The 17,685-nt window shown below is 44.3% G+C and overlaps 1 protein-coding gene across 1 annotated transcript in view; it reads right to left on the bottom strand.

The window, feature by feature from the left end:
* ZNFX1 (zinc finger NFX1-type containing 1) overlaps nucleotides 1-17,110 on the bottom strand; it is a 30,823-nt gene extending 13,713 nt beyond the window's left edge. The window contains exons 1-7 of the mRNA XM_069951998.1: nucleotides 16,984-17,110; nucleotides 7,462-7,542; nucleotides 4,787-6,643; nucleotides 4,576-4,707; nucleotides 2,876-3,024; nucleotides 2,646-2,789; nucleotides 647-752 (exon numbers count right to left, since the gene is read on the bottom strand). Of these exons, the coding sequence (XP_069808099.1) occupies nucleotides 647-752; nucleotides 2,646-2,789; nucleotides 2,876-3,024; nucleotides 4,576-4,707; nucleotides 4,787-6,643; nucleotides 7,462-7,542; nucleotides 16,984-17,110 (2,596 nt within the window). The remainder of the gene's footprint in view (nucleotides 1-646; nucleotides 753-2,645; nucleotides 2,790-2,875; nucleotides 3,025-4,575; nucleotides 4,708-4,786; nucleotides 6,644-7,461; nucleotides 7,543-16,983) is intronic.
* Nucleotides 17,111-17,685: the final 575 nt, after the last annotated feature.

Below are 17,685 nucleotides of genomic sequence, written 5' to 3'. Positions count from 1 at the left end.
CTATAACCTCTAGTGCTGCAACTGAGCATGTGCGACCAGCAAACAGACACCGAACTACAGGTCATAACCCGGACAACAAGCTATAAACATCAGATTTGGACCAGTAAGTGGTGAGGAATGGGAATTTCTATTTTTTATAGTATATTTTTGAATAGAGTCAAGTTTTCTGTACTAGACCACCCCTAACAGGTAATGTCTTCTGGATTTCCTTAAGGTTTCCCAGAGGATTTAAAGGGGTTGTTCAACGATAGACAAAATCTTTGAAAAGTGCTCAGGCTGGCTTAAAAAGACAAAGTAAGGGACCCATTGGACCAGCATTGCAGTCCGGGGTCTCCACTGACCACCAATTCCTTGACACACAAGAAATGTCCACTCAGCCAATCATTGGTCACTTTGGTGACGCACCTCTCGGGCTGGCTGAGCGGCCACTTCTATGTGTCGAGATGAATTAAAAGAATATTCTGTCAGTGGACAGCCCCTCTACACGCAGGCAGTGGATAGAGAATTGCTACCCGTATTCTCTGTATGAAACATCCTCCCATTATAAGCGATTTTAATACTGTGGGATTTTTTTCTTTTTTCACTTCTAGTTGATGTTTTTTTGTTTCATTTACTTTAGCACTCCACTAATACGCCAGAACTTTACCTGCTGCGAGTGGATCTGTTGTTTGGGTGAAAGGGAGGATACCTAAGCCAAGCCATTCCACAATCAACGACATCTTCCCAGTTGGTAAAAAGAAATCTTCATCTTTCTGAGAAATAAAAAAATAGAATTAGGCAAATTTTAAAAAAAGTTTAAAAAAACAAAAAAACACAAAGGAGAGTAAATAAAACCACTGAATCTGGCAGCTACTAGTACTGTCTAGCTCAGTGATTTTCAACCTTTTTTGAGCCGCGGCACACTTTTTATACTTAGAAAATCCCGGGGCACACCACCAACCAAAATGGCACAAAATGACACTAAAACAGGACATATTATACATATAGTTAATAATATAGATTCTAAATGCATTTATACTCACTCAGTGTAACCTGGGCCTGTTTTCTTCTCCCCCTGCTTCTCTCCTGTGCTTCTCTCCACCATACTTCTCCCCCCTGCTTCTCTCCTGTGCTTCTCCCCCCTGCTTCTCTCCTGTGCTTCTCTCCACCATACTTCTCCCCCCTGCTTCTCTCCTGTGCTTCTCTCCCCCATGCTTCTCTCCACCATACTTCTGCAGTGTCCCAGAACCCGCTGTCTGTTTCTCACTGTCAGGTTATTTTTCCTATTACAGCCATGCCTGTTCTGGAAACTATTTGCACTGCAGCTGTGACTATGTAGTCCCTATTACTCTCAGGTTCCTGTATATTGTATATGTGTTTAACTCTGTGCAGTGGTATGCAAAGGCTGAGGATCACGTGACCAAGCCCTGTAACCATGGTTCCACCAATGGCCATCGAGCTTTGGCCAGGAGTACCATGTGACTTCCCCTTGCTAGTTAGTTCCGGCCCCTGCTCCCAAGCAAGGAGGTCGTGTGTTTGTGTCTCTCTTCACCTTCAGAAGAGTGGACCTGGTGCTCTGCGGTAACAGATCCTGGCTGTCCATCTGCTCAAGTGCCTGGAGTATCTTCTCATCTGGGTGTCGTTCCTGTTATTCATCTCCTCATCAAGTCAAGATTCATACCGCAAGTACTCTAATCCACCCAGCCTCTCTATTCTTCTCTCACTACTACTCCCATCATCCGGCACGTTTCACCTTAGCCTATGCAGCACCACCTTAGCTCTGTCTATATAAGTCTGCTATATTCCCGGTTGCATCCGGAAGAGACTGTTGCTACCAGTTACCTCAGTTACAATAAAAGTGTAACCCCCGCTGTTACTGAGCCCTGGCATTGGTGTCCATTTACTGGTGCCCTGACTAGGAACAGCGAAGAATCGCATGCCCAGTAGCAATTATACCGCAGACCGGTCCCTCAGCTGTGCCACCCTCAGGCCCTATACTGTGACAATCCTATACCCTGCAGCTGCCCCGGTTCCTGCCCGCTCACAACACCTGCACTGCGAAGTGACCCTCACGGGTCAGGGCATCGCACTTCTCCCCCCTGCTTCTCTCCTGTGCTTCTCTCCACCATGCTTTTCTCCTGTGCTTCTCTCCACCATACTTCTCCCCCTGCTTCTCTCCTGTGCTTCTCTCCCCCCTGCTTTTCTCCTGTGCTTCTCTCCACCATACTTCTCCCCCCCGCTTCTCTCCTGTGCTTCTCTCCACCATACTTCTCCCCCCTGCTTCTCCCCGCGGCACACCCGACCATGTGTCGCGGCACACTAGTGTGCCACGGCACACTGGTTGAAAATCACTGGTCTAGCTCAAATTTCCCAAATGAGTAAAAGCAATAACACTTTCTTACTATACACTAGAGTCCATGACTGCCCACCCTCCACCCAGCGGCCGATGGACCACCGATCATACAAAGACGCAGGGTTTCTACCCCATCTCCCATTCTCTGTATACTAACTGTGTTGTTCCTGTAGAAAGGAAAGGGGATCGGTCTGTGAAGGGAAAAAAAATTTCCCCAGAATGGTTCACCTTAACCATTTTTGAACTTTTTAGCTTTCTGATCTGAACTTTAGGTGAGTGGCATGGAACCAGGAGGACCATGCGTTTTCCTTACCATGACATCAAGCAGGCTGTCCAGGTGCTCATCCTCTATGTACTTCTCAAGAAACTTTTCATGAATGATTCCAGTGGTGGAGCATTGTAGGAGCTGCGCCCCCTCCTCCAGCTTTATTTCAGATTCCTTCATCGTGCTTGAGACCTTAAACAAAACAAGATAGACATCGGTATCGACCATCCTTACAGTCAGGATTGGCTGATCAGACATAATGAAAAGTGGCGACTCACTTCGGCAATCGCTCTTCGTATGTGTAGTGGATAATTCCTGCGAGTCCCTGGGCATGCCCTTAGTTCTCGAAGATTAAACTTCTTCAGAATCTCGCTGCTGCTGCGCCCGCCGACACGCACAATTCCCTCTCCCAAGAACTGGTGGATTCCTGAAAGAATGGGCACATAGTAATATGGGTGACAATAGGCAGCCTTCACCATACGCTTCTGGTAAAACTCAGGTACTTTAACCAGACAATAGGTAAAGCTGGTCGTACAAGGCAAATATCATTGGCACTGAAATGTTCTTTAATGGGGAGAGGGGGTAAGCCGCAGCCAGACAGCCGCGGAGGAGGCTTTTCACCCTTAAGAAAAACTTCCAACAACATCATCTGTCAGGAGAGAATCATGAGGTCCCTGTACACATTAGATAGTAAAACACGAACTGGAGAGAATGGAACCGCTGCACATCCCATCTATGGCTGATACTAATGCCGCTAGGCCTATATTAAAAATCAACACCAGAGTGTCTGTATATGAATTGATCAAGCCATATTGCCCCGTGTACCACCGCGCAGGTCCTCTGGTCCACACGGGTCCCTACGCTAACTCCACACCGTGTCGGTCAGCGACCGCCAACCCCGCAAAGCGTGCACGTGCAGGGAAGGGAGGCCATGGAACGGCCCTGCAACCCCAATGTCACAGGACCAGACCCAAAAAGCCCCACCAAAACCCGGCCAGCACCACCGGCGGGGAAGGCTGCCCCCAAACGACACAAGTATGGATATGGTATTACACTTACCATTGCTGCTCTCACAGAATGGGGAAGACATAGGGTCCAGACATGTGAGCACAGGCATATCACAGGTTGCAGGGCCGTTCCATGGCCTCCCTTCCCTGCACGTGCACGCTTTGCGGGGTTGGCGGTCGCTGACCGACACGGTGTGGAGTTAGCGTAGGGACCCGTGTGGACCAGAGGACCTGCACGGTGGTACACGGGGCAATATGGCTTGATCAATTCATATACAGACACTCTGGTGTTGATTTTTAATATAGGCCTAGCGGCATTAGTATCAGCCATAGATGGGATGTGCAGCCGTTCCATTCTCTCCAGTTCGTGTTTTACATTAGATAGTAAGCTGCTACCAGTGAGATTGGAGGCTGGCAAATGAATCTGTATGGACAGCCTGACACTACCAACTGCTAACCCATCCTTCCCACTGGACACCAACCTACCATGCTCACTGCATAAGCAGAACTCTTCCACCCCACAATGGACACCAAGTAACCTTCTTGATGAGACTAGGAGCACAACTCTTCGAAACTCATTGTAAACCACTGCTTTTCCATTTCTGAAGTCCAATAAAGAATCACTTTAAGATGAATCCATACCCTCGGAATGACGCCAGCCATGTGATGGTCATACACATTGCCAACAAGGGCTAGCCGGCTCTTTATTGTTTTATTCCAACACTCTGAAACCCAACTGTTCCCTGTAGGCCTCATGCAACCTACCTACGTTCCCTCAACCAGAGAACAGAGGATTTTACGAAAGCCCACCACATTATGATGAGAACTATAACCTACCCTGCTCCCCAAACCAGAAACTATAAAATATAACCTAAAGATGCTAAATGAGGAACTCCTATTCTGCAAGGAAAGCCAGGGAACATTCCTATATTTCTACCATGTTTATACAATACTGTATGAGCTGTACATACCTTCCAGAAACTGATCTAAGGCATGGTTTGTGTAACACACCACAAGGATGGGATGAGACTCTCCATGGGTTTTCCACACATTAGTATTCAGAAGTAGAACCCGAGCAATCTTCAGCCCCACATATGTCTTGCCTAATAGAAAGAAAGAATAAATAGCATTATTTTGATAGTGGCTTTAGATGTACGAATTCTATTTAGTTCAGACATTCACCTGTGCCTGGTGGTCCCTGGATGATGGCGAGTTCCTTGGTGAGCGCCAGTCGTACAGCTTCTATCTGAGAATCGTCAAAGCCAAGGATTTCTTTTGATGGCCACTCCCGGGGATTCAGAACATTCACTTTGGTCTCCATAGCTGAACTTTTAAAGTCTTTGTCTAACAAGCAGCTAAAGTCGTACTGCACACCGGCATTGAGATAGCGTGGTGCTCCAACATCCCTCTCACATGACACTATATACTTTTGGAAGGGTACATCCTGGACATCAATCTCCTGTAACCCCTCCAGGACATGGCGGTATGCTTCAAAGTATGCCGTTGTCTCCACCATAATAAAAGGAGTTATTGGACGGGCTCTTGCCAGTAATCTTCGGCTCTGGTCACTGAACTGCAGATGGACCTCACCTTGCTCTAACTCTTTTACATCTCGATTAGAGACCGTGGCAAAAAGAAAGGTCTCAAAGTTATCCTGAGATAAGCAGACCAGAGAGCCGTATATTAGCCGCTTGGAGTTCTGCCATCGAATCCACTTCAGTGGTGTAATATCAAACTGCACTTTGTAGATGACGCCTGAAGATGTGCACATGGGGGCCACCACACGCGTGTCAAAGTAAATTCGAATGTCGTCAAATTTCATTTTGCGAAATCCTCTTTCCTCGTGATGCATCAAGATCTCCTGGATCCCTTTACGTAATGGTCGCACAAAATCTTCCCTTAAAAGTCGGAAATGAGTGTCCAGGTAAAGCTCTGTGCTTTCAAACTTGTTTCTTAAAATATTTGGCCTAAGAAAAGGATTTTCATTTAAGTGGATTTCGTCATAAACAGGATACACACTCATGGTCCTGAAGTCTTCAACAGCAATGTCTGGTCCGAGAACCATGTGTGTGTCCCCTCGCAGTGTCCCTTCTCGCCTCCTACCCTGAAGGTGCTGTATTAAGTTTGATATTCTCTCCAACTTTTCCTCTACGTTCTCTCCAACATTCACTCCAGCTGTACGCAAAGCATTTATAGAGCCGGGTATGAGAGAAACCAGCAGTGAGGTCTCGTTTATGCTGCTGGCGGGAAACACACTGGTGATTTCCTGGAGTAGAAAGAGTATGCTTAAAATACTATCCGGATAGCGGTGTCTCCTCTCTGGCACAGTCTCAGTCAGCATTCCCACTATAAAGTGTGGGAGACAGGTGCGGAGGTACGCTGATGACTTGACCTGACCAAGTAGATGCTGTACACTTTGTCTGTCTCGTCTGGCTGTACAAGCTCTACAAAGCACCTTGCAAACCAAGTCTACAAAATCTGGCCTCATTTCCACTGCCGACATCAAATCATTGAGCCCAGGGTGTGCGGCCAGTGTTATAACCACCTCTGAGGGTTCCTTCTCTAATAGTCCTTCTAGAGCTTTAAATCCCAAACGTCTTACTTGTTGTTCTCTTCTATCTTCTCTGCCTTGTGGTGGCCCCTGCTGTCTACCACCTTGTTCATCTTCCTGATTGTGGTTTCCTCTTCTTCCAATATGACCCTGTGGGCCACCAGCTCTTGGTTCATTTTGTGCACCTTGCCTTGGCTCATGTTGCCCACCATCTCTCCTGCCAGCTCCATGGACATTATGGCCACCACCCCTAGGATGATTTTGACCTCTAGCCCCTTGCTCATTTCTTCTACCACCATGTTGATTTTGTCCGAAATGTTGTTCATTTCTTCTTCCGGGTACGGGTTCTCCTCTTCCACCGCCCTGATGACCACCAGCTCTGCCAGCTTGACGTGCATTTCTTCCACCACCTCTTTGGACATGATGTCCTGCCACCAGTTCTTGCCTTCCACCTTCATTTCTGTGCTGGTGATGTTGGCCTCCTCTGTCTGGAAAAAAAAGTCAATATTACACACAGTCCTTCCTTTATATTATCCATTCTTCTGGATTTGGTGTAAAAACTAGAATTAAAAGCTTCTAAAAATACTGTGTGTAAAACCTCCCTAAAAAGTGTCCGCACTGCTGCACCCGCCACATTTAGGCTGCTTGGCCCTTATATATATCTCTAAGGCTCGGAGGAGAAGTCTGGACATGTGACATGTCCGGCCAGCTCAACCAGTCAGCTGTTGTAGTGGGGTCCCGTCCCTGTGGCTGACACGTGGCCTGTGGCTGACACTGGCCTGACACGTCCCAGGTTCCCACTCAGACCTGTAAGCATCTGGGACCCATATGGAAGGACAGCGGACCCCAGCACTGGAGCCGGGGAGGTAAGAACGTGTGGTTTTGTTCAGCCACCTCCTCCCTGGCTGGATGGAATTAAAAATTCTGTGGCCGGACTTCCCCTTTAAGGCTGCGTTCACACTACGTATATTTCAGTCAGTATATTTCAGTCAGTATTGCAACAAAAACCAGGAGTGGATTAAAAACACAGAAAGGATCTGTTCACACAATGTTGCAATTGAGTGGATGGCCGTCATTTAATGGCAAATATTTGCTGTTATTTTAGAACAACGGCTGTTATATTAAAATAATGGCCGTTATTTACTGTTATATGGCGGCCATCCACTCAATTGCAATATTGTGTGAGCAGATCCTTTCTGTGTTTTTAATCCACTCCTGGTTTTGGTTGCAATACTGACTGAAATATACGTAGTGTGAACGCAGCCTTATAAGAATGGATTTCTTTAGATAACAATCCTTGGCTTACATCTCTGATGGGGGTGATGGAAATTCTCCGCAGGTTCAGGTCTCGGCCTTCTCTCGGGATCCATCAAAGATTTTACAATCTCTATAAAATAAATGGAATTAAGTGGTTACATTTTGATAGATTTTGCACAATTTCCACCATTTTCTCGGGATGGACTGTACATGGCGATCGCTCGGCAGCTCTTTGCTTCATTTACTGGCCGCACATCCGCTATTACATGATGTATACAGTGACTATACTGATACATGATGTATACTGTGTGTATATACTGTGTGGTGATCTGTATACAGTGACTATACTGATACATGATGTATACTGTGTGTATATACTGTGTGTGCTGATCTGTATACAGTGACTATACTGATACATGATGTATACTGTGTGTATATACTGTGTGTGCTGATCTGTATACAGTGACTATACTGATACATGATGTATACTGTGTGTATATACTGTGTGTGGTGATCTGTATACAGTGACTATACTGATACATGATGTATACTGTGTGTATATACTGTGTGTGGTGATCTGTATACAGTGACTATACTGATACATGATGTATACTGTGTGTATATACTGTGTGTGGTGATCTGTATACAGTGACTATACTGATACATGATGTATACTGTGTGTATATACTGTGTGGTGATCTGTATACAGTGACTATACTGATACATGATGTATACTGTGTGTATATACTGTGTGTGCTGATCTGTATACAGTGACTATACTGATACATGATGTATACTGTGTGTATATACTGTGTGTGCTGATCTGTATACAGTGACTATACTGATACATGATGTATACTGTGTGTATATACTGTGTGTGGTGATCTGTATACAGTGACTATACTGATACATGATGTATACTGTGTGTATATACTGTGTGTGCTGATCTGTATACAGTGACTATACTGATACATGATGTATACTGTGTGTATATACTGTGTGTGGTGATCTGTATACAGTGACTATACTGATACATGATGTATACTGTGTGTATATACTGTGTGTGGTGATCTGTATACAGTGACTATACTGATAAATGATGTATACTGTGTGTATATACTGTGTGTGGTGATCTGTATACAGTGACTATACTGATACATGATGTATACTGTGTGTATATACTGTGTGTGGTGATCTGTATACAGTGACTATACTGATACATGATGTATACTGTGTGTATATACTGTGTGTGGTGATCTGTATACAGTGACTATACTGATACATGATGTATACTGTGTGTATATACTGTGTGTGGTGATCTGTATACAGTGACTATACTGATACATGATGTATACTGTGTGTATATACTGTGTGTGGTGATCTGTATACAGTGACTATACTGATACATGATGTATACTGTGTGTATATACTGTGTGTGGTGATCTGTATACAGTGACTATACTGATACATGATGTATACTGTGTGTATATACTGTGTGTGGTGATCTGTATACAGTGACTATACTGATACATGATGTCACTGGGGAACTCCGGCCGTCATGTAATAATGAGAAACCGGCCGGACAACAAACAACCCAACGTGGCAAAAACAGAAGTGCTGTTTTGTTTCTGCGCCGTCTCTTCATCCACATTCGTGGCCTATCGTCTCTCTATATCCGGCTATATCGTCTCTCTATATCCGGCTATATCGTCTCTCTATATCTGGCTATATCGTCTCTCTCTATATCCGGCTATATCGTCTCTCTATATCCGGCTATATCGTCTCTCTATATCCGGCTATATCGTCTCTCTATATCCGGCTATATCGTCTCTCTATATCCGGCTATATCGTCTCTCTATATCCGGCTATATCGTCTCTCTATATCCGGCTATATCGTCTCTCTATATCCGGCTATATCGTCTCTCTATATCCGGCTATATCGTCTCTCTATATCCGGCTATATCGTCTCTCTATATCCGGCTATATCGTCTCTCTATATCCGGCTATATCGTCTCTCTATATCCGGCTATATCGTCTCTCTATATCCGGCTATATCGTCTCTCTATATCCGGCTATATCGTCTCTCTCTATATCCGGCTATATCGTCTCTATATCCGGCTATATCGTCTCTCTATATCCGGCTATATCGTCTCTCTATATCCGGCTATATCGTCTCTCTATATCCGGCTATATCGTCTCTCTATATCCGGCTATATCGTCTCTCTATATCCGGCTATATCGTCTCTCTATATCCGGCTATATCATCTCTCTCTATATCCGGCTATATCGTCTCTCTCTATATCCGGCTATATCGTCTCTCTATATCCGGCTATATCGTCTCTCTCTATATCTGGCTATATCGTCTCTCTATATCCGGCTATATCGTCTCTCTATATCCGGCTATATCGTCTCTCTATATCCGGCTATATCATCTCTCTCTATATCCGGCTATATCGTCTCTCTCTATATCCGGCTATATCGTCTCTCTATATCCGGCTATATCATCTCTCTCTATATCCGGCTATATCGTCTCTCTATATTCGGCTATATCGTCTCTCTCTATATCCGGCTATATCGTCTCTCTATATCCGGCTATATCGTCTCTCTCTATATCCGGCTGTATTGTCTCTGTATATCCGGCTATATCGTCTCTCTATATCCGGCTATATCGTCTCTCTATATCCGGCTGTATCGTCTCTCTATATCCGGCTATATCGTCTCTCTATATCCGGCTATATCGTCTCTCTATATCCGGCTATATCGTCTCTCTATATCCGGCTATATCGTCTCTCTATATCCGGCTATATCGTCTCTCTATATCCGGCTATATCGTCTCTCTATATCCGGCTATATCGTCTCTCTATATCCGGCTATATCGTCTCTCTATATCCGGCTATATCGTCTCTCTATATCCGGCTATATCGTCTCTCTCTATATCCGACTATATCGTCTCTGTATATCCGGCTATATCGTCTCTCTATATCCGGCTATATCGTCTCTCTATATCCGGCTATATCGTCTCTCTATATCCGGCTATATCGTCTCTCTATATCCGGCTATATCGTCTCTCTCTATATCCGACTATATCGTCTCTGTATATCCGGCTATATCGTCTCTCTATATCCGGCTATATCGTCTCTCTATATCCGGCTATATCGTCTCTCTCTATATCCGGCTATATCGTCTCTGTATATCCGGCTATATCGTCTCTCTATATCCGGCTGTATCGTCTCTCTATATCCGGCTATATCGTCTCTCTATATCCGGCTATATCGTCTCTCTCTGTATCCGGCTATATCGTCTCTCTATATCCGGCTATATCGTCTCTCTCTATGTCCGGCTATATCGTCTCTCTATATCCGGCTATATCGTCTCTCTCTATATCCGGCTGTATCGTCTCTCTATATCCGGCTATATCGTCTCTCTATATCCGGCTATATCGTCTCTCTATATCCGGCTGTATCGTCTCTCTATATCCGGCTATATCGTCTCTCTATATCCGGCTATATCGTCTCTCTATATCCGGCTATATCGTCTCTGTATATCCGAATATATCGTCTCTCTATATCCGGCTATATCGTCTCTGTATATCCGGCTATATCGTCTCTGTATATCCGGCTATATCGTCTCTCTATATCCGGCTATATCGTCTCTCTATATCCGGCTGTATCGTCTCTCTATATCCGGCTATATCGTCTCTCTATATCCGGCTATATCGTCTCTCTATATCCGGCTATATCGTCTCTCTATATCCGGCTATATCGTCTCTGTATATCCGAATATATCGTCTCTCTATATCCGGCTATATCGTCTCTGTATATCCGGCTATATCGTCTCTCTATATCCGGCTATATCGTCTCTGTATATCCGAATATATCGTCTCTCTATATCCGGCTATATCGTCTCTCTCTATATCCGGCTATATCGTCTCTCTATATCCGGCTATATCGTCTCTATATCCGGCTATATCGTCTCTCTATATCCGGCTATATCGTCTCTCTATATCCGGCTATATCGTCTCTGTATATCTGTGCTGCGGTGTAGGAGGATAGGTGCAGCACTGATGGATGGTATCAGTGTTGTTGTAGAGCTCGGCCGGTGATGTTATAGCGGTGACGCCGGTGCTAGTCCAGCAGACAGGTGGGATGTTGGTACCTGCTTTGTGTTGCAGCTGTACTCTTCCCCAAATGGTCGGTGACCTGCCGGGCTGTGATGGGTCCCTTGGGCTCCTGTCACGGCAGTCTTGAGTGGCAACTCACCCACCCGGTACACATGGCATATACTCCAAGTGTACACTACACATGGCATATACCCCGAGTGTACACTATACATGGCATATACCCCGAGTGTACACTATACTTGGAATATACTCAGAGTGTACACTATACATGGCATATACCCCGAGTGTACACTATACATGGCATATACCCCGAGTGTACACTATACATGGCATATACCCCGAGTGTACACTATACATGGCATATACTCCGAGTGTACACTATACATGGCATATACCCCGAGTGTACACTATACATGGCATATACCCCGAGTGTACACTATACATGGCATATACTCCGAGTGTACACTATACATGGCATATACTCCGAGTGTACACTATACATGGAATATACTCCGAGTGTACACTATACATGGCATATACCCCGAGTGTACACTATACATGGCATATACCCCGAGTGTACACTATACATGGCATATACTCCGAGTGTACACTATACATGGCATATACTCCGAGTGTACACTATACATGGAATATACTCCGAGTGTACACTATTACATGGCATATACACCGAGTGTACACTATACATGGAATATACCCCGAGTGTACACTATACATGGCATATACTCCTAGTGTACACTATACATGGCATATACCCCGAGTGTACACTATACATGGAATATACTCCGAGTGTACACTATACATGGCATATACTCCGAGTGTACACTATACATGGCATATACTCCGAGTGTACACTATACATGGCATATACTCCGAGTGTACACTATACATGGCATATACTCCGAGTGTACACTATACATGGAATATACCCCGAGTGTACACTATACATGGCATATACCCCGAGTGTACACTATACATGGCATATACATGAGTGCACACTATACATGGCATATACCCCGAGTGTACACTATACATGGCATATACTCCGAGTGTACACTATACATGGAATATACTCCGAGTGTACACTATACATGGCATATACCCCGAGTGTACAGTATACATATCATATACCCCGAGTGTACACTATACATGGCATATACCCCGAGTGTACAGTATACATATCATATACCCCGAGTGTACACTATACATGGCATATACACCGAGTGTACACTATACATGGCATATACTCCGAGTGTACACTATACATGGCATATACTCCGAGTGTACACTATACATGGCATATACTCCGAGTGTACACTATACATGGAATATACTCCGAGTGTACACTATACATGGAATATACCCCGAGTGTACACTATACATGGCATATACCCCGAGTGTACACTATACATGGCATATACCCCGAGTGTACACTATACATGGCATATACCCCGAGTGTACACTATACATGGCATATACTCCGAGTGTACACTATACATGGCATATACTCCGAGTGTACACTATACATGGCATATACCCCGAGTGTACACTATACATGGCATATACTCCGAGTGTACACTATACATGGCATATACTCCGAGTGTACACTATACATGGCATATACTCCGAGTGTACACTATACATGGAATATACCCCGAGTGTACACTATACATGGCATATACCCCGAGTGTACACTATACATGGCATATACATGAGTGCACACTATACATGGCATATACCCCGAGTGTACACTATACATGGCATATACCCCGAGTGTACACTATACATGGAATATACTCCGAGTGTACACTATACATGGAATATACCCCGAGTGTACACTATACATGGCATATACTCCGAGTGTACACTATACATGGAATATACCCCGAGTGTACACTATACATGGCATATACTCCGAGTGTACACTATACATAGAATATACTCCGAGTGTACACTATACATGGAATATACCCCGAGTGTACACTATACATGGCATATACTCCGAGTGTACACTATACATGGAATATACTCCGAGTGTACACTACACATGGAATATACCCCGAGTGTACACTATACATGGAATATACCCCGAGTGTACACTATACATGGCATATACTCCGAGTGTACACTATACATATCATATACCCCGAGTGTACACTATACATGGCATATACTCTGAGTGTACAGTATACATGGCATATACACGAGTGTACACTATACATGGAATATACCCCCAAGTGTACACTATACATGGAATATACCCCTGAGTGTACACTATACATGGAATATACCCCTGAGTGTACACTATACATGGCATATACACGAGTGTACACTATACATGGAATATACCCCCGAGTGTACACTATACATGACATATACCCCGAGTGTACACTATACATGGCATATACCCCCGAGTGTACACTATACATGGAATATACCCCGAGTGTACACTATACATGGCATATACCCCGAGTGTACACTATACATGGAATATACCCCCGCGTGTACACTATACATGGCATATACCCCCGAATGTACACTATACATGGCATATACTCCGAGTGTACACTATACATGGAATATACTCCGAGTGTACACTATACATGGAATATACCCCGAGTGTACACTATACATGGCATATACTCCGAGTGTACACTATTACATGGAATATACCCCCGAGTGTACACTATACATGGCATATACTCCGAGTGTACACTATACATGGCATATACCCCGAGTGTACACTATACATGGAATATACCCCGAGTGTACACTATACATGGCATATACCCCGAGTGTACACTATACATGGCATATACACCGAGTGTACAATATACATGGCATATACTCCGAGTGTACACTATACATGGAATATACCCCGAGTGTACACTATACATGGAATATACTCCGAGTGTACACTATACATGGCATATACTCCGAGTGTACACTATACATGGCATATACCCCGAGTGTACACTATACATGGAATATACCCCGAGTGTACAATATACATGGCATATACTCCGAGTGTACACTATTACATGGAATATACCCCCGAGTGTACACTATACATGGCATATACTCCGAGTGTACACTATACATGGAATATACCCCCGAGTGTACACTATACATGGAATATACTCCGAGTGTACACTATACATGGAATATACCCCCGAGTGTACACTATACATGGCATATACTCCGAGTGTACACTATACATGGCATATACCCCGAGTGTACACTATACATGGCATATACTCCGAGTGTACACTATACATGGCATATACTCCGAGTGTACACTATACATGGCATATACCCCGAGTGTACACTATACATGGCATATACCCCGAGTGTACACTATACATGGAATATACCCCGAGTGTACACTATACATGGAATATACCCCGAGTGTACAGTATACATATCATACACCCCGAGTGTACACTATACATGGCATACACCCCCAGTGTACACTATACATGGAATATACCCCGAGTGTACACTATACATGGAATATACCCCGAGTGTACACTATACATGGACTATAGCCCCGAGTGTACACTATACATGGCATATACTCCGAGTGTACACTATACATGGACTATAGCCCCGAGTGTACACTATACATGGCATATACTCCGAGTGTACACTATACATGGACTATAGCCCCGAGTGTACACTATACATGGCATATACCCCGAGTGTACACTATACATGGCATATACCCCGAGTGTACACTATTACATGGAATATACCCCCGAGTGTACACTATACATGGCATATACCCCGAGTGTACACTATACATGGCATATACCCCGAGTGTACACTATACATGGCATATACCCCGAGTGTACAGTATACATATCATATACCCCGAGTGTACACTATTACATGGAATATACCCCCGAGTGTACACTATACATGGCATATACTCCGAGTGTACACTATACATGGCATATACTCCGAGTGTACACTATACATGGAATATACCCCGAGTGTACACTATACATGGCATATACCCCGAGTGTACACTATACATGGCATATACACCGAGTGTACAATATACATGGCATATACTCCGAGTGTACACTATACATGGCATATACTCCGAGTGTACACTATACATGGAATATACCCCCGAGTGTACACTATACATGGCATATACTCCGAGTGTACACTATACATGGAATATACCCCCGAGTGTACACTATACATGGCATATACTCCGAGTGTACACTATACATGGAATATACCCCCGAGTGTACACTATACATGGCATATACTCCGAGTGTACACTATACATGGAATATACCCCCGAGTGTACACTATACATGGCATATACTCCTAGTGTACACTATACATGGCATATACCCCGAGTGTACACTATACATGGAATATACCCCGAGTGTACACTATACATGGAATATACCCCGAGTGTACAGTATACATATCATACACCCCGAGTGTACACTATACATGGAATATACCCCCGAGTGTACACTATACATGGCATATACCCCGAGTGTACACTATACATGGCATATACCCCGAGTGTACACTATACATGGACTATAGCCCCGAGTGTACACTATACATGGACTATAGCCCCGAGTGTACACTATACATGGCATATACTCCGAGTGTACACTATACATGGCATATACCCCCGAGTGTACACTATACATGGCATATACCCCGAGTGTACACTATACATGGCATATACTCCGAGTCGGAGTGTACACTATACATGGAATATACCCCGAGTGTACACTATACATGGCATATACTCCGAGTGTACACTATACATGGACTATAGCCCCGAGTGTACACTATACATGGAATATACCCCGAGTGTACAGTATACATGGCATATATCCCGAGTGTACACTATACATGGAATATACCCCGAGTGTACAGTATACATGGCATATACCCCCGAATGTACACTATACATGGAATATACTCCGAGTGTACACTATACATGGCATATACTCCGAGTGTACACTATACATGGCATATACTCCGAGTGTACACTATACATGGCATATACTCCGAGTGTACACTATACATGGCATATACTCCGAGTGTACACTATACATGGCATATATCCCGAGTGTACACTATACATGGCATATACTCCGAGTGTACACTATACATGGCATATACTCCGAGTGTACACTATACATGGACTATAGCCCCGAGTGTACACTATACATGGAATATACCCCGAGTGTACACTATACATGGCATATACTCCGAGTGTACACTATACATGGACTATAGCCCCGAGTGTACACTATACATGGCATATACTCCGAGTGTACACTATACATGGCATATATCCCGAGTGTACACTATACAATACCCCGAACATGCAGGGGAAACACAGTGGGAAGGATGATGTGGGTGCACACAAAGGCCGGAGTGTCCTACCTGCCGGCTGCCTCGGCGTCTTCTCCGCTCTCCTGGACACCGGATCCCGTACAGTCGGCTTGGAGCAGCTTTGTCTCTTGTTGTGATATTTGTGCTCGGTCATGCAGCTATATATACCCGGCCTCATCCATCCTTCTCTCTGCTTTCAGTTTCCATTCTCGCTTCTGCAGTCCACAGAGGAGGAAGCTGAGGAGGGAGGGGGGAAACTGAGAGCGGCCATGACTCATGCTGTATATGTATATGTATCCTACAGGGGTCTCATACTGTATATGTATCCTACAGGGGTCCCCTACTGTATATGTATATGTATCCTACAGGGGTCTCCTACTGTATATGTATATGTATCCTACAGGGGTCTCATACTGTATATGTATATGTATCCTACAGGGGTCTCATACTGTATATGTATCCTACAGGGGTCCCCTACTGTATATGTATATGTATCCTACAGGGGTCTCCTACTGTATATGTATATGTATCCTACAGGGGTCCCCTACTGTATATGTATATGTATCCTACAGGGGTCTCCTACTGTATATGTATATGTATCCTACAGGGGTCTCATACTGTATATGTATCCTACAGGGGTCCCCTACTGTATATGTATATGTATCCTACAGGGGTCTCCTACTGTATATGTATATGTATCCTACAGGGGTCCCCTACTGTATATGTATATGTATCCTACAGGGGTCCCCTACT

Source organism: Dendropsophus ebraccatus, chromosome 14, assembly GCF_027789765.1.
Source record: "Dendropsophus ebraccatus isolate aDenEbr1 chromosome 14, aDenEbr1.pat, whole genome shotgun sequence".
Taxonomy (NCBI): domain Eukaryota; kingdom Metazoa; phylum Chordata; class Amphibia; order Anura; family Hylidae; genus Dendropsophus; species Dendropsophus ebraccatus.
The sequence above is the reverse complement of the archived record's forward strand: the minus strand, read 5'-3'. Positions and strand labels throughout refer to the sequence as shown.